The 25,271-nt window shown below is 39.1% G+C and overlaps 1 protein-coding gene across 1 annotated transcript in view; it reads left to right on the top strand.

Moving 5' to 3' along the window:
* The window catches only part of SETD3 (SET domain containing 3, actin N3(tau)-histidine methyltransferase), a 65,179-nt gene that overhangs the window by 22,999 nt on the left and 16,909 nt on the right, over positions 1 to 25,271 (top strand). The window contains exons 2-6 of the mRNA XM_075503560.1: positions 2,566 to 2,675; positions 4,300 to 4,392; positions 7,689 to 7,837; positions 8,918 to 8,990; positions 9,513 to 9,769. Of these exons, the coding sequence (XP_075359675.1) occupies positions 2,573 to 2,675; positions 4,300 to 4,392; positions 7,689 to 7,837; positions 8,918 to 8,990; positions 9,513 to 9,769 (675 nt within the window). The 5' untranslated portion in view covers positions 2,566 to 2,572. The remainder of the gene's footprint in view (positions 1 to 2,565; positions 2,676 to 4,299; positions 4,393 to 7,688; positions 7,838 to 8,917; positions 8,991 to 9,512; positions 9,770 to 25,271) is intronic.

The raw sequence follows: 25,271 nt of genomic DNA, 5'->3' as shown, positions 1-25,271 counted from the left end.
AGGTACATGCTCCAGGTACTCCTCCTGTGCTGAACAGCCCAAAACTGTACAGTACTCTAGATGTGGCTTCACCAGTGCCAAGCAGAAGGGAATAATTAATTCCCTTGACCTGCTGTTTATGCTCTTGCTTATGCAGCTCAAACTACGGTTAGTTTTCATTGCTTTAAGGGTGCACTGCTGGCTTATGTTCAACTTGCTGTCCACTAGAATCTCCAAGTCCTTTTCTGCAGAGCTGCTGCCTGTCCAGTCTGCAGCTGTAATGCTGTATAGGGTTTTTTCCTTCCCAAATGCAGGACACTTTACATTTGTCTTTGTTTAACTTTATAAAGTTCCTGTTGGCCACTTCCTCCAGTTTCTTGAGGTCCCTCTGAATGGTGGCCCTGCCATCCAACATGTTGACTGCTTTCCGTGTTTTATATCATCTGTAAATTTGCTGACGATGCTTTCTGTCCTAGCATCCAAATCTGATGAAGATGTTGACCAGTATTGACCACCGAGGAATACTGAATCTAACCATTTGGCAGTTAGACTTACAATTATTGACCACAACCCTTTGAACCTCATGATCCAAGGAATTTTTTGTCTGCCTTGTCCACCTATTCAGTCCACGTCTCCTCAGTTTGATAACCAGGATGCCGTGGAAGACAGTGTTAAAAGCCTTGCTTAAGTCAAAGCAACTGGCAATCACCAATTCTCCCTGGTCCATAGAGCCACTTATTTCTTCAGAAGGCAGTCAGGTTGGTTGTATATGTTTTGCCTTTAGAAGTCTGTTGTCTGATCCCAGTCACATTCATGTCCATTGTGCCTGTAAATAGCTTCCTTTTAGGACTCACTCTGTTTTGTACAACAAATGAGGTGAGACTGACTACTATCTAGTTTCCTGGATCCTCTATCCCCTCCTGCCTCCACTTTGCTTTTCTGTTGGGTTTTGTTTGTTTGTTTTTTAAGTTACTTGCTTCCTGTCATAGGCAATCACCATGACTTTTCAAAGATGATAGCCAGCAGCGTTGCAGCAACATCAGCTAGCTTTCTCAGTACCTTGGATGTTTCCTATCTGGTCCTATGTACTTGTGTAGGTCCAGCTTACCTAATGAGTCTTTAACTTGATAGCTCATCTCCTTCAAGCTTTGCTACTAGGTGCAGAAACCTGGGAAGCCTGATAGCAGACCTTGCTGGTAAAGACCATGCCCAAGGTGTTGGGTACCTCAACTTTTTCTGTACCTTTCATTACTAGGTTGCTTCCTGATTAGCAGCTGAATTACACTTTCCCCGATCTGTCTTTTGCTGATGGTATACCAGTAGAAGCCTTTCTTTTTGCCTTTCACATCCTTCTTCAGTATCAACTCCAGACAAGCTTTGGCCTCCCTAATTCAGTCTCTGCTTGCCCAGACAGTGCATCTATGTTCTCCTCTGGTTGCCTGTCCCCACTTCCACTTTGCATATGTTTCTGTTTCATTTAAGCTCAGTCAGTGAGGAGTCCCAGGTACAGTCAGCTGGCCTCCTGCTGTGCCTGCAGATTTTCTTGCATGTTGGGAAGAAACTTGCTTGCTTTTGTGCTCCGAGAAGAAAGTTCAGGAAGATGACTGGCTGTCATGGGCTCCTTTGTAGCTTCCCAGGGCATTCTGCTTACCATTCCCTGAGCAAGCCCCAACTCTACTGTTGTGAATCTAGAGTCTTTAAGCTGCTTCGTTCCTTCCTTTTTTTCCTCAAGATCTTACACTATCATTTCACAATTACTGCATCCAAGGCTGCTGTTGGCCATCATACACATGAGCAGTTCTTCCTTATTCAGGAGCACCAGATCCTGCATAGCCTCTCCCCTAGGAGCCTGTTCAGCACCAGCATCAAAAATTGCTCCTAGTGCATGCAAGAAATTCCCTGGATATTTCATACCCTGCTATGCTGCCCTTCTAGTAGATGTTGTGTGATTTAAGTCCTCCATGAGAACAAGGGGCTCTGAACATTGGAAAACCAGCCTAGGATGATGTTCCATTTATTGTGGTAACTGAAAATAAATTTTCCTTAACTAGTTGTCTTGAACCACAAGAAGCTGCTGTAAAGATATACATATGATATTTTAATTTTTATTTTGAAATGGAATACTAATTTTCTATTCATTTTGAATTACTACTTTAGTGCAGTGAAATAACCCGGTTTTATATAGCATAGATACTTTAGTATCCATAATATTTGTTCACAACTACTGAATTTGCAAGTGAGCTGAATATTTGTTTGGGTTTTGTTTGGTTGGGTTTTTTTCTCTCTAAGATAGTTAGATAGTAAGATAGTTCTCTCTAAGATAGTAAGATAGTTCTAGTTTCTAATTACCCTGAGGTAATTAATGTGCAACTACATGAAATATTGCTTCAGATTGCACTGTATGGTTGTCTTACATTCAGGCCATACAAATAATACTTGCGCATATATATGTGCCACAAACAACTCCTCATCCTCTTTTTTTTCTTTTTTTTTTAAGTGACTAATAAGAGAAGATCTTGTCCATTCATCATTATTGTATTTTGTTTCTTAGTAATTGGTGACAGTGTGTTTCTTAATCTGTTTTAGTTGGAAGATGGGGAAGAAGAGCCGAGTAAAAACTCAGAAGTCAGGTACAGGAGCCACAGCGACAGTATCTCCAAAGGAAATGTTGAATCTAATTAGTGAGTTATTGCAAAGTAAGTTTCATTTTTATGCCTCTCTGGGAAAAGGGATGGTATGCAGACCATTCAAAAACGTTCTCTTGTTGAAGCCAGTGAATTCTATTCATTTCCTGTAAGTGGCCAAGCTTGCTACTTCAGCCTGCTTACGATCGTATAGTATGTATCTTATAGTATCTATCTCTGTTAGTATATACCATTATTGGCTTATTTATATGTGTATGTATTGACATAGCATATTTCTGGTAGCTTTTGGCTTTACATCTCAATACCACCATACATACTGGAGGAGATTAGATTAAAAAAAAAACTACTCTAGATTACCTGACATTGAAGCTTTGTCAAAAATGTTTTTCTTGTAAACTTCAAGAATTGCACTGTTTCTGTTTATCATTTGAACAGTACTTTGAACTGGTATCAGAGTAGAGAAATTAACTGTGGAAAGGAGCGATACAACTTGGTTCAACTGCACTGATATTTTTCTTGGTTAAATAAAAATTTTGTTGTTGTTGTTGATTGGAAACTTTTTGTAGTGCTTAGTTCTTGTGTATAGACCAAAGGTTGTTTCACTTGTTGAGGAACTTGGAACTCATCCATTATTTCCAGTAAATATGAAAAGCAGAGCATAATGTCATACGATGATGCTAAAATACTGTTCACTCTTTCTACTGTCATTAGTAACTGTGCTGAGCTACACTTGTGAAAAACAAGTCCAAATTTTCATATCCTGGACACATCTAAATGTTGCCTTAGAAAAATTAGAATTTTCCTTTAGCATTGCTCACAAAGAGGAGACAAGGAGTTGGCAGAGCAGTTTGATGCTTATGCTACAATTGGCCTTTGCTTTGCTACCAAAAATAAAATGTAGATCTAATTTTCTAAGCAAAGACGAGTATCAGCTGTTCTTTTTGTCAAGCTTCCATATTTTATTCAACGCAAAGATTTTTCAAATCAGTTGAGCAAGGTAATCTTCAGCTGTCCAGCTGGATTTATGCAGCTTAGATCAAGAAATCCACACACTGGCATTTAGAATATTGTCAGAGACACTGTGAATATAATCTACAGCTAAAGCTTGGCTAAATGTTCCTTTGCTTGTCCTTCCAGTACACATGCATCTAGGAAAACAGTATTGACTAGGCAGGTCAAATGTATGTACCAGCAAATTTCTCAGTTACTTAAGGTAAGCTTTGTGCTAGTATCGTCTGCTTTCATTACAGCAAGAATGATGGCAAGCAGGCTAATGTAAACAGAGTGTTTTGCTTGGATTATTGAAAACAGAGACTTTTTTTTGTTTGTCTTATCTGAGAGACTATCTACTTAATGGTCTGGTTGTTTACCTTTTTTTTCTTCCTGGCTTTTTAAACATTGGGTATTTCTAAAATCGGAAAGAATATTAAAAAAAGGAACTTGAGGCAAGTTATACTGTGAAAATTTTAAAAGTATCTATTAATTACATTTCAAATAATTGGATATTTATAACAATGGAGATTATAGTGTTTACCATGTAAACATGTTTGAAGGACAAGTAGTACTAAGGTTCAGTTAAAGTCGGTATGAAACCATGACCTTTTCTCTCATGTTAAAATATATGTATATACACTTTATTAAAGAAAACATTTTCATTCGGCGTTTTTATTTCTAGAATGCAGCAGTCCTACCCCAGGTCCTGGTAAGGAATGGGAAGAATATGTGCAGATTCGTTCACTTGTTGAGAAAATTCGCAAAAAGCAAAAAGGTAAATGTGAAAGACTGTAAGATAAGGGTGGCTCAGAGTATTGATTTGCCTAGAGAATTATCTGTTGACAGCTAAATCGAATGGGTTTTTTGTTGTTGTTATTATATAAATATTATGCAATCCTATTTTGGGATAAAAATCTTAATTCTCTGACATGCAGTTGCTTTTTACACTTGCAAGTGTTTCTGAAATATTCTGGTGGGCATGATCACTGGCGTTAACCATTTTAATACTTACAATTCTGAGTAAATATCACAGACAGGTGATCCTGTGATAATTCTGTACTATAAGTAGAAAAAAGAGCTTGAGATTGTGATGAGATGAAAATCTGAAGGACTAGAAGTAAAAATCCTTTGAGAATAATAGGCCTTTTTGATTCCTGATTGCATAGTCTGCTCCTCTGCCTCTATAAATCTGAACATTTTAAATTTAATTTTATAAGTATTTTATTTTAATCTGAACACTTTACTGGGCATGGAAACAGTTTCAGCAATTCAACGTTATGACATTAAATTATGACAAAATAAATGTATATAAATGCACAAAATAAATATATCAGCTAATAAATCTATCTGCTATAAATCAAGCACATAATTAAAATAAAGAAATGCTTATGGTATGGCAGTTAATATGGAGTTTTATTGCCAATTTTCCTAAGTTTAAGGTATGCTTATTTTTCAGATTGGAAGAGTTTTCTTCTGGTACATTCTGCAACAACTCACTGTTGTTGATACTTTATTTTCATATTAGCTTTGTTTTTATTTGGAGTTATGCTCGAAAAAATGCTTTTCGTGTAATTTTAGTAAAACTAACCTTTTTTTATGACTGTTGTATTTTAATGGCAGAGGAATAACAATTCTTTCTTCTCTGATATTTATGCAGTGATGGCAAAAAAGCCAGACTGCATTTAAAATGGAGCTTGAGTGGTTCATGTACTTGCTTGAAAAAGCAGAATACTGTACTGAGAGGCTTGAAATGTCCTTTTCATGCATGTTTTTAATAATTTTGACTAACATATAAGAATCTTACTTGATGAAAGGACTTTTAAACCTCTGAATATCAGTTATTGGCAGAGGGCATATGGAAGAATAAACGATACTGTTTGAGTCACTGCATCCTGTAGCTCTGTAGAGGTGAACTTCATTCATTGTTTTGCTGTCCTGTGACTTCTATAAACGTATGGTACGTGTCCTGGTTTTTACGAAGTAATACATGTGGTACGGTAAAACATAATTCAGGTTAACAAGAACAGAGTTAGCACTGGGGTTGGGCTGTTCACTATATCTTTCTTCTGTGCCAGAAAGATCGAAACATTCATGGGAAAAATGGCTGCTGGCAGAAGCAGTGGAATTAGTATAACAGTATTATGTTAATAGGACATATTTTTTTCCTTGAAAGATGCAAAACCTACTAACCGCAGCACTGTTGACATACAAATGGCTTTTAATGTAACATTTTTACATACATAGTGAGTATGAATAGTTCGGTGTCTTTCAAAACTATTTTTTAATGGAACGTAGTAATTTATACTACACAGTTTTCTAGCTTAATAAAAGCTTTAAACAATTAGCAAAGGAAGTATAAATTGCTTTTGGGAGCTCTAAGATGTACAAATGAATATATAATGCCTAAAGTGTCATACTTTGCTTTTCTTGAATAGAACACTGGCTTGCAGAATGTGAACTAAAATGATCTTGATTATAGAAAACTCTTAATTTGAAAGCTGAGTATTTTTACTTTCTAAAATTTTTCCTTGTTTGACTAATTAGCAAAATTTTAAATAAAGCTAATTTTTCAATATAGATTTCATCAGTATAGCTATATTTTGTTCAGTATAGAAAAAAAATTGTTCCCCAATAGTGCTTGTAGTTTAAAGCAGCTGCTGCTCTTCTCTTTAATTTGGAAAAATGTGGGAAGTATTGGACCACATCATATATGAGGAACAGAGGTTGAATTTCAGAGATGCTTACAGAATGGTTCCAAATACAAGCTGGATGTTAAAAGCTTCCAGTAGCCTTATACAGTAGTCAGTGTTGGAAATCAAAAGGGCAAAGTCCTGGACAGTATAAACACCTATCAAGTTCTGTAGAAGCTATGCAACTAGTCTTACTAGATTTGTGAAGCCTTAGTTCTGAATATATTCCACAGAAAATAGCATACTGAAGGGAGTATGAAATAAAGGAGAAATGCTAGCTTTTTTAAAAAAAAAAAAAAAGCCAAAACACCGTATACCACATTCTTACTGCATTCAGAAAAATACTTTATCAATATTGAGTTTTTATACTGCATCATCAAAGGCTATAGTTTTAGATGATACTTGCACTTTTATGTTAACTGCGGATTTGATTGGTTGTGGGGCTTGAAATGCGTGATTTGGGGGGGGGGGGGGAGATTTCAAATACACTAATGCTACTTTCTTAAAATCCTTTTAATCTAAAGATGTATTTATCACCTGTGCTTAACCAAAATATCTTTGGATGTAAGCAACTTGCTGATGACATTTTGTTACTCATAAAATGGCCTGAGCATTTCAGGGGCATTTGGACACATTTAATGTGAGCTGACACTAGAGTTTGGGTTGAAGACAACACAGAGGCAAAGAGGTACAAAAAAAGCTGGCAGAGTATACCTGGGAACCATAATGCATAGGTTCAAATCAGATGAAGGTTAAGGGGAAAGCTGAGGAAATGAATGAGAGTTGTGATTTCACTGGTGGGCCACGTGCCTGTTGGAGAAGCCAAGTGTAAAAATTTGGATGAGCTCTGTGATGTCAGGAGGATGATCAGTCCTTAGTTATTTTAGTAGATCCGTATGCTACAGGAAAAAGCTAACTGCCTTGTATGTGAGAGAAGGAGCTTGAAATCTGCTTATCATAATTTCCAGTGCTGAATTAATGAAATTGCAGCTTGAGTCTCAAATTGCTCCTTGTGTCTGTATTAACATGTTGTGGTGATTGCATTTATCATCAGTATTAGGCTGGGAAATATTTTCACTCAGCTTATTTAAAAGGGAAAGTGGAGGGGAGCTTCATATTTCATCAGAGCTCAGTTTAGGTGGTTGTGTTTTTAAGATGACTGGTAAGCCAATTTGGCAGAATATTTAAGTTGATGAAAATTGGGTATGACATTTGTATACTATTGAGTAACACTTAACAAAGACCAGTTCTGACTCAGCTACTTCAAAGTAGAACTGCTGTGGGATAGCAGATAGCTTTTTACATGTGCTTTTATATTGAGCTTCTTTATCTTTCTAGATCCTTTTATTTCTGCATTTTTTTTAATAAATTGTGTATATAGGTTTGTCTGTTGTCTTTGATGGAAAAAGAGATGACTATTTCCCTGAACTGATAAAGTGGGCAACTGAAAATGGAGCATCCACAGAGGGTTTTGAAATAGCTAACTTTGAAGAGGAGGGGTTTGGTTTGAAAGCAACAAGAGAGATAAAGGTGAGCATGTGAACATTTGACTTACATTCCAAACACGATTTTCTAATCTATCTGCAGAGCTCTGAAACACTCACCACCTTCCCTTTCCCCTTTTGACTGCTTATGAAACTCCTGCTCTGAAATGCGCTCAACTCTGTGTGCTTGAGAAATAAAATTCTTGATAAAATTGAGTATTATTTTTGATGACTACTGGGTAGTACTGTGAATTTTTAATCAGTCTTTTTTTTTTTTCTTTATGTTGCCTATACTCTTTACCTAATTACCAGAGTACTCTACCCCATTGATGTATCCCTCTCTTCCATGTTTTCTAACTACTTAGTCTCTTCTCTTCTTTCATGTCCCTTCTTTTAAAGCACTGCTCTTTTTGCCTCAGAAAGAGGTATTTGCAATACTTATTTTCCAGTGAAAATGAAAAAAACCCAAAATTAGCTGATAATTGTAAAGAATATCTTTTGATCATCAGGTAAGGAATATAGACACACACAGTTAGCTAGCTGTTAAAAGGTAAGCATTTAAGATTGCCTCTTTCCATTCCGATTTTACAGATGGGAAACAGCTTTGAAGAACAATCAGTTGTTGTAGAAAGAATATTAGAAAACGAGCATATTATATTCATTTTAGGGCTTTAGTAGCACATAGTTAATAAGGCTAGCACTACTGGTTGACAAAAATCTTGAACAGTTCTTCTAAAATAAGAATGGGCAATGTGAAAAAACCTCTACTGGAAGAAAATATTTGATCACGTAATTAATAGCAATATAATGTGTCTGGTAGCTTTGAGGTTGTGTGGGCAATCTACATGTTAGCAGTTCCAAACTGAAGCACTTTATGTTGTAAACTAAGTGTCTTTGTTTTAAGCTTTGTGTAATGCAGATTGGAACATTTGGTTACCACAATGTGAAACATAGCATGTTTGTTTAATTTGCAGTGGAAGAGAAGGAAGAATTTCGATTCAGAATAATTTTGATTTTAAAAAAAAAAAGAAAACAACCTGTAATTTAAAGACAATGTATATTTGAGACACTTGGCATATCATATAAATGCTAACTGACCCTCTGTGCATTTTTTTCCTTCCTGTAGGCTGAAGAGTTGTTTCTGTGGGTTCCTAGAAAACTGTTGATGACAGTTGAGTCAGCTAAAAATTCAGTATTAGGTAAGAGCTTAAGGAAATTTTTAAGGAAGAAATTGATATGTATGGGATCATCCAATAGGGGACTTTCTTTTTTTAGCTGATCTCCCTTATTACAGGACTTGCTTATCATGCCTACCATCAGGTTTGGAATACCTAGAAGCTTGAAGTGTCAGTGGAAAGAATTTAATTTTCCTCTTTGTTTCTGGCTGAGTGCACTAGATATCTTCCAGAATTGTGTGTGTTATTTTGAACACATATCATGTAGCTTGTATAACACTTGGAGATAAAATGTTCTGAGGTACTGAGAGTATTCTAGTTTCTTCATGTCTTCTGTCATGCAATTGTACATGAGGCGTTTACTGTGTCAAATAACTTGCAGCATAATACAATGTGGGCAGCTAAATATTTTAGAAACCTGAAAAGCTTTTTTTTTTTAGTTTAAAATTCTTATATGTTCTGTCATCACGCTCATTTAAAGTAAATCTAGGATTATATTTTCCATGGACAATTAATTTAGTGCCTCACCTTTCTGGGTTAATTCAGGATCCCTGTATTCTCAAGATCGAATTCTTCAAGCCATGGGCAATATAACATTGGCATTCCACCTTCTTTGTGAGCGAGCCAACCCCAGCTCTTTCTGGCTGCCCTACATCCAGACACTCCCCAATGAATATGACACTCCTCTCTATTTTGAAGAAGATGAAGTGCAGTATCTTCAGTCAACTCAGGCCATACATGATGTTTTTAGCCAATATAAAAACACAGCTCGACAGTATGCCTATTTCTACAAAGTTATTCAGGTAAGCATCTTAAATGTAGTATATAGTATATGTTGTTCTCATTATGATTATTGAGGAAGGTGTGAAAACAGTGATGCTAAATAATAGAGCAAGTGTATTGCTCTTAAAGGTTTGAATCGTTAAAGCAATTTCCTGCTGTTTTTTGAACTGCTGTTAAAATTTCGCAGTTCAGTAGGCTTATGAATATATATGAATGTATTTAGTTGGTTGAGAGGAGTGATTACTGCCCTTTGTTTGGCATTGGGTGAGTCTTCATCTGGAATACTGTACAGTTTTGGGCCCACCAGTACAAGAGACATGTTGACAAACTGGAACGAGATCCAAGGAGGGCTATTAAGATGTCATTTGCTTCAGCCCTTTATCCATACAAGGAGAGACTGAGGGAGCTGGATTTGTTTATTCTGGGGACAAGGAGATAAGGGATGATGCAATTATTGCTTTCAACTTGCTACTGGTAGCCAGACTCCCAAAGTTTGCCTGTGGGAAGTTGGGCTAGGTGACCTGCAGAGATCTACAATCTATGGCTCTGAAAAATGTATAGTGTGCAGTAAACAAAGTAAAAATATAATTGTTAATTGACAGAATAAAACCATTGCATATGTTGTATTTCCAATGACCGTGGATTAACTGTTGTTCTCTATTTAATGTAATTATTTTGATTGCTTTCAAATACAAAGATAAACCCATCTGGTAACAATTTGAGTATGGGGAGGCTTGAGATGGGTGAACTTTTCATCATGTTCTGAAGTAATGATTTAAATTGAGTTTCTAAGATAGAACTGTTACTCTGACTGATCTCTAGGCATAATTGATGTTGTGAGTGAATGGTGATGTGTTGTTGTCAAGGTAGTGCTCGATGTCCAAACATCCAAAGCTTTTTGTGGCACAATCTGCATAAAAAGCATATGACTCTATGTATTGAATTTCCATAATTGTGTGATCTAGAGACATTTTTTTGGCCATAGGAAAGGTCAGAAGACATAAAGCAATTCTATTCTCCTTTAACGTTTTCAGAGTTCCAAAGCTTTTGTATTAACTGTTTTAAGTCAACAAAAGTTAAATTATTTTGCATAGCTGTTTGGTGTTTGAAGAACTTAATATATTTCAAACACAGTGTCAATTTACCAAGTATAAGGAGCAGAGTGATACATTTTGAGAACTAAAGTAATTGAAAATAGTGGGTGAAAACCAAATAAGATGCGCTTCTTTTGAGGCAAGGAGAAGGGTAGGAACAATGGCTTTAATATCAGGAAGGAACAAAATTCTTCCTTCCAGGTGTCACAATTCAGGAAACAATAGTTTAGCCAACTCTCTTTTCTTGCCATGTGCTATTTATTCTAGGCTGCCAGCCCACACTTGACCTTCCAGCTTTTCACTTTTTTTCTCAAAGTATACTGCCTGAGCAAACAGAACTCCTAAATTTTATTTCTTTATAATATCTTTTTACCCCTAAATAGTTCTACTGTTTTTAAAGAGTTCTTAGCAGAATATTGTGTAACATTATCCAATTCTTCCAACTGCTATTCATGCTCTTGCAGTACTTAATCAGATAGCTAAACTATCACTATGACTAGTGCCATCATTTTCATTGACTAATCCTGCACTAGTAGTATTATGTGAGAGGTTATGTGGTCACAACATTAATTAAAAAAACCCTGAAATACAGTTTTCTGGAATGAAACCCTGGATTTTTACTGCCATGTGTCCAGTATTTCAGAACCGCTTCTCAGTGATTGATGCATACATGTACACTGATATCAAAGTGATGCAAGCACAACTGAAGAATGTATATAAAATGCAGTGGTGTAACATCACTTAAAGCATGAGATATCTATTATGCAAAAAGCAGCTTAAATGTTTGACAAAACATTTTTTGTTTATGAAAAGTTTCGTGTGGCACATAATCTGCTTAAGGATGGCAAATACACGCTATTTCTCTTGTTGTCTCTTAAAGCTAATCAAAGATCATTTGTATAGCATTTAAGCTAATGTGGTCAAAGTAATGTCTCACTAAAAGATAATTGATATTCCACATCAAAGTCCATGCTGTTGACTGTTAAGAGTAAGAAAAGCTACAGTTTGAGCAAAGAAAATAATGTATGTGAGATGACTTTAGGGGCAGACTGTCTTTAGAACCTCAGTGATGGTGATGTGCTGTATGTGGTAACAAGCCTTTAATAGTCTGCACTGTTAATATTTTCTGTTTTACATTTGCAATTCTATGGAAGCTGATATGGCAGCTCATGGAGGAAGACTTCTCAGTCTGATATTGTTGAGACTGATTCGGTTCAGTTTGATCTGCTGCAATGGGAAACCTTTGTGGAAATAGTTTTTAAATAAATGGCTATCTTCTCTTTGAGTTTTATATTAGTATACCCAAGAAAGTGTTTAGTACTGTACTGTTGCCTTTTGTATGAACTGTTAAAATGTAGGTTCTGGTCATCTGTGGTCAGAAACCTAGACCAGATTTTTTTTTTTTAATTCTCCTGACAAATGCTTTTATTGCTTGTTTTATGTTCTTGTATAATATAGCTGTTGTTTCATGTTGAATGTGAGCATGAAGTTAGAACAGGTAGGAATCATTTGCTTTATTTACTTGTTCTTTGGAGAATGAGTGGTAATAAATATTAGATAAATTTTAGGTGTGTTCTGGTTGTTTGGTGCCATGCTTCAGCACTCCCACATAACCACAATTTCAGCTGAATGTTTCTTTACTAGTATTCACTAAATGTCACATTAGGAAGATATATAATGTCAGCTGGCTCCAGGAGTGCCAAGTGAATGTACTGGGTACCTATTACTAATGCTTTTGATGAAAACTCATGGAAAAGTTTTAAAACTTTTTGATTTCTGTTTCTGCTCTCAAAAATAAGAGCTTGTAATTTATGAAATGGTGGAGAAAAAAAGTTCACAGAGAAAAAAAAAAGCCTCTTTCTTCCCTAAACAAAGTACCATTTTTCATTATTCAGAAAAGCTGAAATGAATTTTAGTATCATCTTGCATGCACTCATAACATTTTATGAACAAAGTTGACCCACAAAATACTAGTGCTGAGGGTAATTCATGAGCATATGGAAAAGGGAAGAGGTGGGGAGAGAAAAATTTGTTATATAAATGAAAAAAAGCAAAGCAAACCCACTTTCTTCTTATAGGCAGTGTACTCTGCAAGAAAGTGAATGTTAGATTTTTGTATACCATCATTTCATTCAGTACTACTACTGTTTTAGCATAAGTGTTTTAATGAAAGCTGTCCTGTGTGACCAGGATTTTGATATTGCTTCAGGTATGCAGACTAATATTTTTTAAAATTTACAAATATACTTTTTGTAATACAAAAATCTTATTTACTTTCTTGATAAAGTAGAAAGTAAATACTGCAGAAAGTAAAACTAGTAGCATCTTGAAATACAAGGTGGTTTGTTGATATTTGAAGACACTGAAAAAGGGAATATTTTGTGCAGGCAAAATATTTTAATTCCTTTGCAGCATTTTTAGTCTGCAAAATGTTTCTAATGGCCAGGGGAATAAAAGGGTTAACAAATCATTTCTTCAAATGCTTCATTTTCTTTCCAAATAGGATTGCTAGGCTGTTATTAAAATAATTTGGCTTCTGATAGGTGTGCAGGTTTAAACATTGTTTGACAAGTGCTGGTCTCTTTTATTTCCCTAGCTTCTCCATAAGGGTGGCTTTCTCAGAATGCTGCAGTTCTAACTCTTTCTCCAAGTGCTTAGTCTGGATACACATGAAGAATGGGCAGATTTATGAATATCACAGCTGTTGCAAGCTGAACCGTAGTCTGGTCTGATAAGCAGAAACAGGTGGGATGTTGAGTAGACAAAAATAAACCCTTGGGCATGTTAGCCAGGCTCTATAAACCACACTGACACCTTCCTAAACATATGTAATTTGATAACTAAAAAATAGTTAAAAGTTCTTACAGATGTACTTTGAAGGCATATTTGGCCTCTGCATTGCTATCAAAATACAGCAAATGGTCAAAAGAGTACTTTCATCGCAGCAGACTTGTAGTTCGCAAGATGTTTTTATAGTTTCTTCCAAAGAGAAATTTTGTAAACTGCAGGGTTTTCTCTTCCCCTGGAAGGTATGCGTGTGACTTCCATTAACATTTATGAGCATTGCATGCCTACTGAAGGGTGAACAGAACCCAAATATTTATGGCTTAGTGTTAAAATTTTTTTTGTATGCTGAAATGTGGTATAATAGGCACAAGAGGGAGCCATATAGTTTACAGACATTCACAGCGAGATTATATTCCTAAAGAAAATACAACTAAGTTTGAACCTTTTTTAAAAGAATATGCAGTGGTCTTCATGTCTGACTTTCAGTTGCATCTGCATGCCTGTTTGTAGTCTACTACAGAGAAATTTTTGTAAATCAAAACAAGACATCAAGACAAGGAGTGCTCTTAGAGAAGGTGGAAGTACCCAAACTCTATTTACATTTTGGGCACTATGGGTCTGAAGCAGTGTTGTATCTTTTCCCCAGGTGTATTAAAAGCTGTTATTACCTGCCTTACTAAAAGACAAATTTTATGATAATTTTAGTTAACTTTTAAAATCTTTGAAGTGGTAAGTCTGAAACCAGCAGAGCCCATCAGCCAGCCATAGCTTTTGCCATGGTAGCCAGCTGTATGCATTCAGTGGCACTCTATGTGTAAGTAGTATCTGCACGTAGCTGCCTCTCATGTGCTGGAAAAAGGATCAGTTTTGCAGGACTGTCCAGGATGGCCGTTTGGCATTGATTTAGACACTATTTTAAGCCTGTAGTCTCTGGACCACCGGGGGACTGCAGATTTTTCTGGAGGGCACCAGCAAGCTAGCTGTCTGTAAAAAAAGTGCATTGTAGTGGGCATCTGCTATAGGCTGCCTGATCAGGAGGAAGGAAGGAGTGGATGAGGCCTTCTACAGACAGCTAGAAATGGCCTCACATTTGCAGGCCCTGGTCCTCATGGGGGACTTCAACCACCCTGACATGTGTTAAAGGGACAACACAGCAGGGTATAAGCAATCCAGGAGGTTCATGGATAGCACTGATGACAAATCCCTGACCCAGGCAATAGAGGAGCCAATGAGGAGAGGTGCTACTCTCATTCATGGACCTCATACTTACAAACAAGGAAGGGTTTGTTGGGGATGTGAAGGTCGAAGACAGCCTTGGCTGCAGTGACCATGAGATGGTGGAGTTCAGGATCTTGAGAGAAGGGAGCAGAGCAAAAAGCAAGGCCACAATGCTGGGCTTCAGGAGAGCAGTATTGGCCTCTTCACGGATCTGCTTGGAAGAGTCCTCTGGGATAAGGCTCAGGAGGGAAGAGGGACCCAAGAAAGAAAACATGGTTAATACTGAAGGAGCACCTCCTCCAAGTTCAAGAGCAGTCCATTCCAGTGAACAGGAAGTCAGGGAAAAATATGAGAAGGCCTGCATGGATGAACAAGGAGCTCCTCAAACACAAAAAGGAAGCATACAGAGGGTGGAAGCAGGGACAGGTAACCTGGGAGGAATACAGAGACATTGTCCAATCATCCCGGGATGAGGTTAGGAAAGCTAAAGCCCAGCCAGGAAGTGAACCTGGCAAGGGATGTCAAAGGCAACCAAAAGGGCTTCTCTATCTACATAGGTGACAAAAGGAAGACTAAGGAAAATGTGGGCATGCTGCTGAATGGGGCAGGGGACCTGGTGACACAGAACATGGAAAAAGCTGAGGTAGCGAATGCCTTCTTTGCCTCAGTCTTTACTAGCAAGACCGGCCTTCAGGAATCCCAGGTCCCAGACACCAGGAGGAAAGGCTGTAGCAAGGAAGATGTACCCTTGGTGGAAGAGGATCAGGTCAGGGAATGCTTAAGCAAACTGGATGTACACAAGTTCATGGGCCCTGATGGGATGCACCCACAAGTGCTGAGGGAGCTGGCTGATGTTATTGTGAGGTGACTCACATGCCTGAGGGACAGGATGCCATCCAGAGGGACCTGGACAAGCTCGAGAAGTGGGCCCATGTGAACCTCATGAGGTTCAACAAGGCCAAGTGCAAGGTCCTGCACATGGGTCAGGGCAACCCCCGGTATCAATACAGGCTTGGGGGATGAAGGGATTGAGAGCAGCCCTGCGGAGAAGGACTTCGGGGTGCTGGTGGATGAAAAGCTGGACATGAGCTGGCAATGTGCACTCGCAGCCCAGAAGGCCAACCATATCCTGGGCTACATCTAAAGAAGCGTGACCAGCAGGTCGAGGGAGGTAATTCTGCCCCTCTACTCTGGTGAGACCCCACCTGCAGTACTGCGTCCAGCTCTGGAGCCCTCAGTGCAGGAAAGACATGGAGCTGTTGGAGCAGGTCCAGAGGAGGGCCACAAAGATGATCAGAGGGCTGGAGGACCTCTCCTATGAAGACAGGCTGAGAGAGTTGGGGTTGTTCAGCCTGGAGAAGAGAAGGCTCTGGGAAGACCTTATTGCAGCCTTTCAGTACTTAAAGGAGGCTTATAGGAAAGATGGGGATGAACTTTTTAGCAAGGCCTGTTGAGAGAGGACAAGGGGTAATGGTTTTGAACTGAAAGAGGGTAGATTTAGACTAGGTATAAGGAAGAAGTTTTTTTACAATGAGGGTGGTGAAACACTGGAACAGGTTGCCCAGAGAGGTGGTAGATGCCCCATCCCTGGAAACATTCAAGGTCAGGCTGGATGGGGCTCTGAGCAACCTCATCTAGATGAAGACGCTCATTGCAGGGGGTTTGGACTAGACGACATAAAGATCCCTTCCAACCCAAGCTATTCTATGATTCTATAACTCTCCATGATCTTTGAGCAATCATAATGACTGGGAGAGGTGCCTGAGGACTGGAGGAAAGCGAATGCCACTCCTATCCTCAGGAAGGGCAGGGAGGAGGACCCAGGGAACTACAAGCCTGTCAGCCTCACTTCAGTCCCTGGGAAGGTGCCATCCAGTGGGACCTTGACAGGCTGGAGAAATGGGCTGACAGTTGATGAAGTTCAACAAGAAGTGCAGAGTCCTGCACCTGGGGTGGAATAATCCCACGTATATGTTAGGGGCCAACTTGAACATGAGCCAGCAGTGTGCCCCTGCAGCAAAAAGGGCTAATGGCATCGTGGGCTGCATTAGGAGTGTTGCCAGGAGGTCAAGGGAGGTGGTCCTTCCCCTCTACTCAGCACTGGTGAGGCCACACCCACAGTACTGTGTCCAGTGCTGGGCTCCCCAGTACAAGAGAGGTTGGTAAGTAAGAATTTTAGAATTAAACTGAATGGAGAAAGCAAAGTCACCTGTTTAACTAACATTTTAGCAAGTTAATTTTTTTTGACTCAGTTTTATGTTTCTTTGCTAAGTTAATGAGCAAATACTTGCAAATGCTTTCTTTGCCTTCTGTCAAGCTACTGTTACTCAAGAAGGCAGAGGCTGCCCCATGAATCACACCTTTTTTGTTTTGTTTAAGGGAATCTGTTTGGTAGAAGTCATTAATACTTTTAGATAGTATCTGTAGTCTGGTTTGTACCCAGTGTTCCACAGGAACACTCTCATACCAATTTTCTGACTAGTGTGTATTGACATCTGGACACTGCTTGTGAAAGTGTTATTGTAGTCCCATTGTGAATACAAACCTTGCAGTAATCTACCCAGAGATGTTTTGATCTGTTTGTGTGCACTATTGGACAGAGAACTTAATTTCCTGGAGGCTGTAATCCCTTTTGATCAGATACTAAATTTGATTTATTATTCATATAAAATTTGACTAATTGATTTAGCGTGAATGAAATTCTAAAATCCAGTTATTAGCTGTTGGGCACTGGAATATCATTTTATTTAGGACATTTTAACACATTAAGTTCTAGATCTCAAAATAATATTATAGCATCTTTAAAATCTGGTATCACATTTGACTCTTCAATATTGGGTGTATTAGGTGAGATTTCACATCTCTAGCTTAATTTTGACACCAATTTTTGAGGTTGTGATGATACTTTCAATATGACTTATGCCGCTCTTACGTTATTTTTCTGTACTGTTTCTAATCTATCCTATTCCAATAAGCATATGATTTTCCAGGTCAGAGTGAAGTGGAACGTCTGGTGTCTCTCTGTACTTGGCTTTAAGATACCACCATTTAACTATCACGTGCTAAATAATGTTTGAGTTGAATGCAGAAAAGTATACTGCCTTTTAAAACACTCTAAACTATTCAAATGTTTGGAAGTTGTTTATTATTTTTAAGTTGGTATAATAGAGAATATTTTAATGCTTCTAAAGAGTTCAACCAATATGCACTCAAAAGCAAATGTATTTGGAAGCAGAATATGGTTTTGACCACGTACCAGGTAGGTCTTTAGGGTTCTCCGTTTTCCCCTGTACTTGATTTATACTCATTGGCATGCCAGTCAAATAGCTTTTTTCAGAAGTGATGTCAATGATGCTGTAAAAAATGGGTGGAAGAAAGATGACACAGTTGTAAACCCTATAAAATCTTTCCCTTTTGTTTACTTGTCTACTATACATGTCACCTTAAGGAGAGATTTAAAATTCCATTGAGTGGGCAGTTACAAAGGTAAAATAGTGTTGCTATTTAATTTGCTTTGTCTGAATTTCAATGCCTGAGTTGTTCTGCTTGGTCAATAATAAATCAATAGGCAGTTAATAACGGAATATATTTATACCTTTCTGTGTTTTTCCTCTCTGTGAGGGTCAAAATGTTGTATTAATCTGTTTTGCTGGCAGCAAACTGAAGATTGACTGTATGCTTGTACTGTACCACTTTGTGTATCTACCGTAAGGTGGTTTAGACTTTGCAAACATGTACCAAATTCCTGATTTTTGTGTCACTTCTGGTATATCCCACCCCCGGCTATGATGACAATAACGGCAGATTCTGGGGCTTTGTTGGGCCATTCCTGTGGCTGCCCCTCTCCATCGCAGAAGCAGCTACAGGCTTTGCTGGGTTACGTCTGTCCGTCTCAGAGAAATGAAGAGCTCAAGTCCTTGTGTGGGTAGGAGGTCTGCTGCCTTCTTCCCCCGTTCCTTCCTTGCCTTCCACAGGAACACGGCGACAGCTCTGGGCTTTGAGCCAGCCGGACACAGGAGGAGGTGTTTGGCTGTTCGGGCAGCGTTTGCTCCTCAAACAGCTGTTCCCTATCTCCTCCAAGGAAAAGGTGGCAGGCCATATGGAGGCATCCTGTGGTCCAGATTCAGCTGATGGGCGCCAGTTGGACCGTGCTGGCCTAGATTGAAATACAGGCACATCCCACTTGGTGTCTGCTATTTCTTACAGTCAGAATATTTTAAAGTTGGAGGAGAACAGACCGCATAAAACATATCTTTCATTTTAGATATAGATGTTATCTTTCTTTAGACATTCATTGTTAAGATCTCCTAATCAGTAGGTTTTAATTTATTTTATATTCTGAATGGTTTGGATTCTGTTATACTAGCCTAAACGCCCTCTTTCCTCTAGAGAAAGAGAGATGTACTTCAAAGCGTATATGCCAGTGCTAAACAAAATTTGTTTCTGCACAGTTTAAACCACGTTTGGGAGGAATAATACATTCTCTTGTTAGCATTACAAGACTTTAAAGCATTTTTTTGGAAGATAAGGTTCTCAACCACTCTCCTAGCTGAGAATGCAGATAAGTGTGTTTTTACAGCCAATAGAGTACAGAGGGTTTTTTGTTTGCTTTTCTGTTAGTTGCTTTTATTTTTATTTTTTAACAGAGTTGCACTTTCTGGGGCAGTTGAGTTTATCCCCAGAGATGTTGTCTGTGTCTTTTGTGGAAGTGAGTGCCTCAGCAGACATCAGGAGATCATCATGCACTTACAAGTATACTTTCTCATATAAAGTTTGTACTTATTGTGCAGATTTAATATTTTTCCTGATATAACAGCAGTTACAAATGTTCAATAAATTTAAAATGTGGTAACAAGCTGATGTTTCTTAGAATGGAATACTCAAAGGATGTATTCTTTAAGCACTGCAAAATTATACAGGGGACTTATCTTCGTTAAAATTAGTAATTTAACTAAATTACAAAGTGGATTATCCTCTTCAGTCAGACCCAATGCTAATACTCCACACAGTAGGAGGTTGATATGTTGCTAAGTAAACCAAAGTTTATTTTCTTGTACTATGGTTTGAATGCGAGTTGAAGAGGAAGTGATAAGTTTTTAGTTTTGGGTGTGTGTGCACTATAGTCCCAGTACATCTGGTTCCAGGACTTACCATGCCCTGCGTGCCATGCCAGCTGTGCAGCGCAGTACCTTGGTGTAGTTGATGATTGTGATCCAAGCTTCCACCTAAGTGACTCCTGGTGTGATTTACCTGTAACCTTGAGTAGTTGATTCGCAGGTTACAAAACTTTGGCCATACTGCATAATATTAATGCTTGTTAGGAAACTCTCTGGATGTGGAGCGGTTGTGAATAGAAAATACTGTCCCTATCCTTTCAAAGCAGTTGGCTTCAGGCTTTCCATCACAGCATTTTATTTGTGGCTTGTGATTCACTGAATTAATAGTAGAGTTGTGTGATGAATTTGTGCATGAACATAGCGCACATGTGTTGCACTAAACAAAATGAACAAGGTAAACCCTGTACCTCAGGAGGAACCTAAAGAGTAAATGATAGGTCCTACTATGCAGGCATAGACCTTTGCAAGCCTGTAGTCTTTACTGTAGCTATCTTACTGTACCTGGTGAATGAAGTACTAAGGACTGAACCTACCAATCTAAGGCTCAGCATGAATGCTTAACTCCTGTTTCGTGAGGAGATTCACCACAGGAGATAATGGACCTAGTGTGTCTTTCCGTTACGTGAACGGGGATGGGAGGGACTGGGAAGGCTGTCTCATTGCAAAACATGTCCAGTCTCAGCACACCTTGCTCTCCCACTTCATCCCTTCAGCCCTCAGTGGGGCTGCATTCAGCTCTAACTGATTTTGTGAAAGAACAGAAAAAGGTATAAAAAACTTGGTCGCTAATTTAAATGTCATATCTGAGTGCCTTCTTTTCTGGGAAAGATTAGTATTTTAGAATTCTGTATGTCAAGAAGTATTCTGTAAATGGAGTGATCAAGAAGTGGATGTTAGAAAGTCCATCACTGTCTTGCCTCTGTTTAATAAAGGAAGTGCCACAGGATTGTAGGCAGGGTACTTGTTTGCAGTCAGTTCAAAAGTATTTCTGTGTAATCAGTCAGCCAAATGCTACTGTCCACTTTGCACGTGAAGTGGGTTGTCAGTCCTTCAGACCCTTGAATTAGTAGCTGATGTCATGGTTTGAGTTGTCTGTTATGCCACTGCTGTCTCATTAACTAAAAACAATTTTTGCAGGTAGAAGGTACAGAAAAAGGGACTGTGCAGTTAAATTCCATTGCACCAGAAGGAGTCATTCCACTCTGCTTCCGCTGCATGAATCCCCTAATAGTCTGGAACAATGCTTTCTTGTGTATATTGGCAGAAAGTAAATAAAATTTGCTGACATGAAGAATAAGCAAGAATGTTATTTAGATTTAATAAGTTTCAATCCTGTGGTACCTTTTTAATTTTAAGATTTGTTCTATTAGGTTTTGCAAAGTAAGATGATCTTTCTTCCGTTAGAAAAGTCATATAACAGCACAGGTTTGTGGACGTAATTCCTAGTGCTTCATGAATTGGGCTGTTTGAAAATTCCAGAGCATGCCTCTGTAGTTATAAGGTGTTATTACAAAGTAAAATAATCTTTGGCTTTGTCTCCTGTCCTGTACAGTGAACTGGCTTTGCCTCGTTAGGTTAGGCAGCATATGTCCAATGGAAAAAGCGAGTTCTTGTTTCCCTGTAGATCACTAGGATCCTCCATTCTGAATTCTTTATTTTACTTAGCTTTAGGGCAGTTAAAGCCTCAGCAGCTCCACAGAGAGGAGTTTCTCTTCAAGGCTGCTGCTTCAAAGGATTTCCAGAGCTGGGAAAGGGACAGTAACCAGCAAATGCTGACAGATCTTCCTGCTTCTGGCCCTGAAAGTGTGTGTGTGTGGTGTGTGTTTGTGTTTTTGTACACCTACACATTGGCCTGAAACCATCGAGTAGCATCCAACAAGGCTCATAACAAAATCTCCCCATGTTAATGAGTACACTGGAAAGAGGGGAGAATCTGCAAAGAAGGGGAGGAAAAAAATTGTTTGGTCAAAAGGAACGAACCCTTGGGCTTCATGTTCAAAGGAATGAAAGTTAACAAGGTGGAAGCTTAAACTGGTTTTGGCTTTAACTGTTTCAAGTACCCTTAGTGTTTTGGGGGCTGGGAGGGGGGTGGAGTGGTGGCCTCAGTAGAATCTCAACACTTGGTATGATGCTTTCCTGAGATAGAAATGAAGCTGTCTCTACTTCAACGGTACACAAGAGGTTTTTGAGAATATTGAAATCTGATTTAGTAATATCGATGCAGTGATTGCCCACAACTTTGCCTTGGACTTGTGAGTACTTGAAATATTCTTCACAGAAATCCAACCAACTCTGTGTCTACAAACTTGGGAAACCAACAAAAACAAGGAATTTTTTTTTTCTTTTAGTTAGGTATTACAGTGGGGTAGTAGATGACTTTGGTTAGCTTATCTCAGCTGAGAGGTGTTGTCTTTTCAAAAAAAACCCACTAACTTTGATCACATCCAGTGATTCAATTAATTTCTTTCTCACTCGGAGTATACAAGGGCTAATGGTACAAAGGAATATACTGGCCAATATGACTTCACACCAAAATATATCAATTCTTTTCAAGACATCTAGTAGCATAGATATGAGCACCAATTTAACACTATGTAAGCTTTTGTACTCTAATTTTAACTTTTACTCAGACATTTTATTGCATGTTACAGTAATAGGACTTGTACTTTGCATCACTTGGTAAACAAGCAAATATTAAGCTAATTTTAGTGGAAATTCCTTGTCAAGATTAGGAGATCTGATAAATGAGCTTTGGCATTTTGTAATTGAATGGGGTAAGGGGTTACTGCCTCTGATAGTCTGGCCACTCTTTTACAGGAGGTTAATGCCTTTTTAGGCTGGATAGCAGAAGTGAAGGTTATGATGGCTTCTCAGCTGGAAAGGCACCCACCCTTTCTACATTGAAGCCTTCATGCTGTCCAAATAAAAATGAGCCTTCTCAAAAGTGGAGGAGTCCTCTAGCATCTGGTTTATAAGACTCGAGAATCATTATCTTGTGATGTCCACCCAAAAATATGATGGAGAAATTATTAGCGCAAAGCTAATGCCTGCTCCTATGTGGGCATCAGGAGTTGTGCTACTTCTTGTGAGACATGAACCACTCGTTATTACTGCTTCCCAGGAAGAGAAAAATGTCTGAAAGTGTCTTTTTCTTCTTCTTTTTTTTTTTTTCCCATCTCCCCCCCCCCCCCGCCCCCTCCCCCTTCTCTGGTTGCCATACTGAGTAACTGGCTTCTAGTCTGATAGTGTTTTAGGTGACTAGAATAACAGTCTGTCTCTTTCCGCAGTGGCTGCAGACAATCTGGCAGCAATCACTGTTACTTTTTAATATTTCTGGTTATTTTGAGATATCCTCCAAATGTCTCAAAGAAGGCTTGGAACGCTGAGGGGAAGAAGCATTTTTTTTTTTTTAGGAATAGCAGCATCAGAAGGAAAATGAAATTCAGCATGCCACTATTTGTTTTTGCAGTGGTCATCACCCTGATTGCCAGCTCTGACAATATTTTCACAGAAAGGGTAACTAAATAGATGGTATTTGTTCTTTATAATAACTCTTTCAGTAGAATGTCAGGACCTGCATCTAAATGAATATATTCACATTTTCATGTTCCCATTTTTTATTTAAAGCTTCCCCTCCTAACTTTCTGAAACTACTTCATACAGACTTGGTAAGTTAAAATTAGGGTTCATGTAGTGGATAATGTCACATTTCAAAGCTATTGTGTAGAGACCTAGCTGCGTGAACCTATAAAAGCTAGATCTGATTTTTTTTTTTACGTATTAAATGTTTGTTTAGTTTAAATGTCTGTATCTTTTTGATCAGCCTGAGCAATTTGCATGCTATGCAGCAGTCATCTTCTATACTTTATTAAATATCTGTCAATTATAAATATCAAGGTTTTACATTAATGTCAAGATAGTACATCAAAAATTCATAGAATATGTGACTTTTTTCAAGGGTATTTAATACTTAATGCGTTTGTGTCATTTTTCTTTCTAGATATATTGACAGGTTTTATTAAGTGTTTGTTAGGGAGATTTCATTTTTACCAAGGGACTATAAAGAGAAGCTGCATACTAAATCAATTTTTTAATCAGAATATTGTTCTTTTTTGTGTGTCTTCAGATTCTTGTAATCTATAGGGTTTTTAAGTTATGTAGTAAAACAGTCCAAGTCAGAAATCTAATGTGATCAAATATGCTGACGTATCCTAACTTTAAAATAGCTACTAGGATGTTGTACCACGGAATGTTATAAATATGGTAATTATGTACACTGGGATTTTATTCTGCCTTGTGTCTTTTAAGACCATATATTTTGTCCTTTATTATAATTTACTCGTGGCTTTATGTGAATTACGTCTGGATGGTCTCCCTATAGGGGCAGTCCTTAAGTTTCACAGATTTACAAATGGGGAGGGTTACCGAGCGTTTGGTGGCATCCCGAATCTTTGCCCATGGGTTGCGTGTTCAAGTTGACTCGTTACAGGGGGACTACTTCTGTCAAATGAACAATTAACCTCACGTCAATCTGCTGATTTAATACAGATTTTTCTCACAGAGAGGACAACGGCAGCATGTATATATCTTGCTTCCTATAGGTATTTGCTCCAAGTTAGGGGCTGAGCACGTTGGCTGGCACTCCCTGTAGAGAGTGTGAGTAGGAACTGTGCACGTGTTGTGTTTACGCTCTACAAGTCCCTTTTACGCTGTTAAGCCCTTTGTAGTCTCTGTAATGCCTTTTTGCTTTCAGCGCGTGATGACCAGAGTATTGTCGCCGTTTGCAAAATAACGCATTCCGTTGAGAGTTCTCGTCCGGGCAGAGGCAGGCGGGCGGAAAAGGGCAGAGAGGAAAGGCGGGGGTTATCTATTCGCGTACCTGGGGTCTGTCTTTCTCCCTGGACGCGGTGAGCTCGGCAGCCCCTCCGCCCGCAGCGAGGCAGCCCTCGCCGACGCTAAGGTCGGTTACCCACCACGCGGATTTCAGAACGGTGGACTGGTGCCGAAGGGCCGCTACGGCCGGACGGCGTCCCGCCCCGGCGCTGTGCTCGGGCCCGCCCGAGCCGGGGCAGCAGGGCGAAGGGCCGGGGAGCTCCGGGCCGGGCCCGGGCCCGCTCGCCGCGGCGGCGCTGGGCGGCGCGGCACCGGCAGCGGGCAGTGCCGGCCCGGCACCGGCAGGGGGCAGTGCCGGCCCGCCGGGCGCGCGGGGCGCGGGCGGGGGCGGTGTGGGGAGCGGGGTGCGCGGGCCCGGTGGCAGGGGAGGTGAGCGCGCGGCCGGCAAGGAAAGCCGGCGGGAAGGGACGGGG

The sequence above is a fragment of the Mycteria americana genome, chromosome 5 (genome assembly GCF_035582795.1).
Source record: "Mycteria americana isolate JAX WOST 10 ecotype Jacksonville Zoo and Gardens chromosome 5, USCA_MyAme_1.0, whole genome shotgun sequence".
Taxonomy (NCBI): Eukaryota; Metazoa; Chordata; class Aves; order Ciconiiformes; family Ciconiidae; genus Mycteria; species Mycteria americana.
The sequence above is the reverse complement of the archived record's forward strand: the minus strand, read 5'-3'. Positions and strand labels throughout refer to the sequence as shown.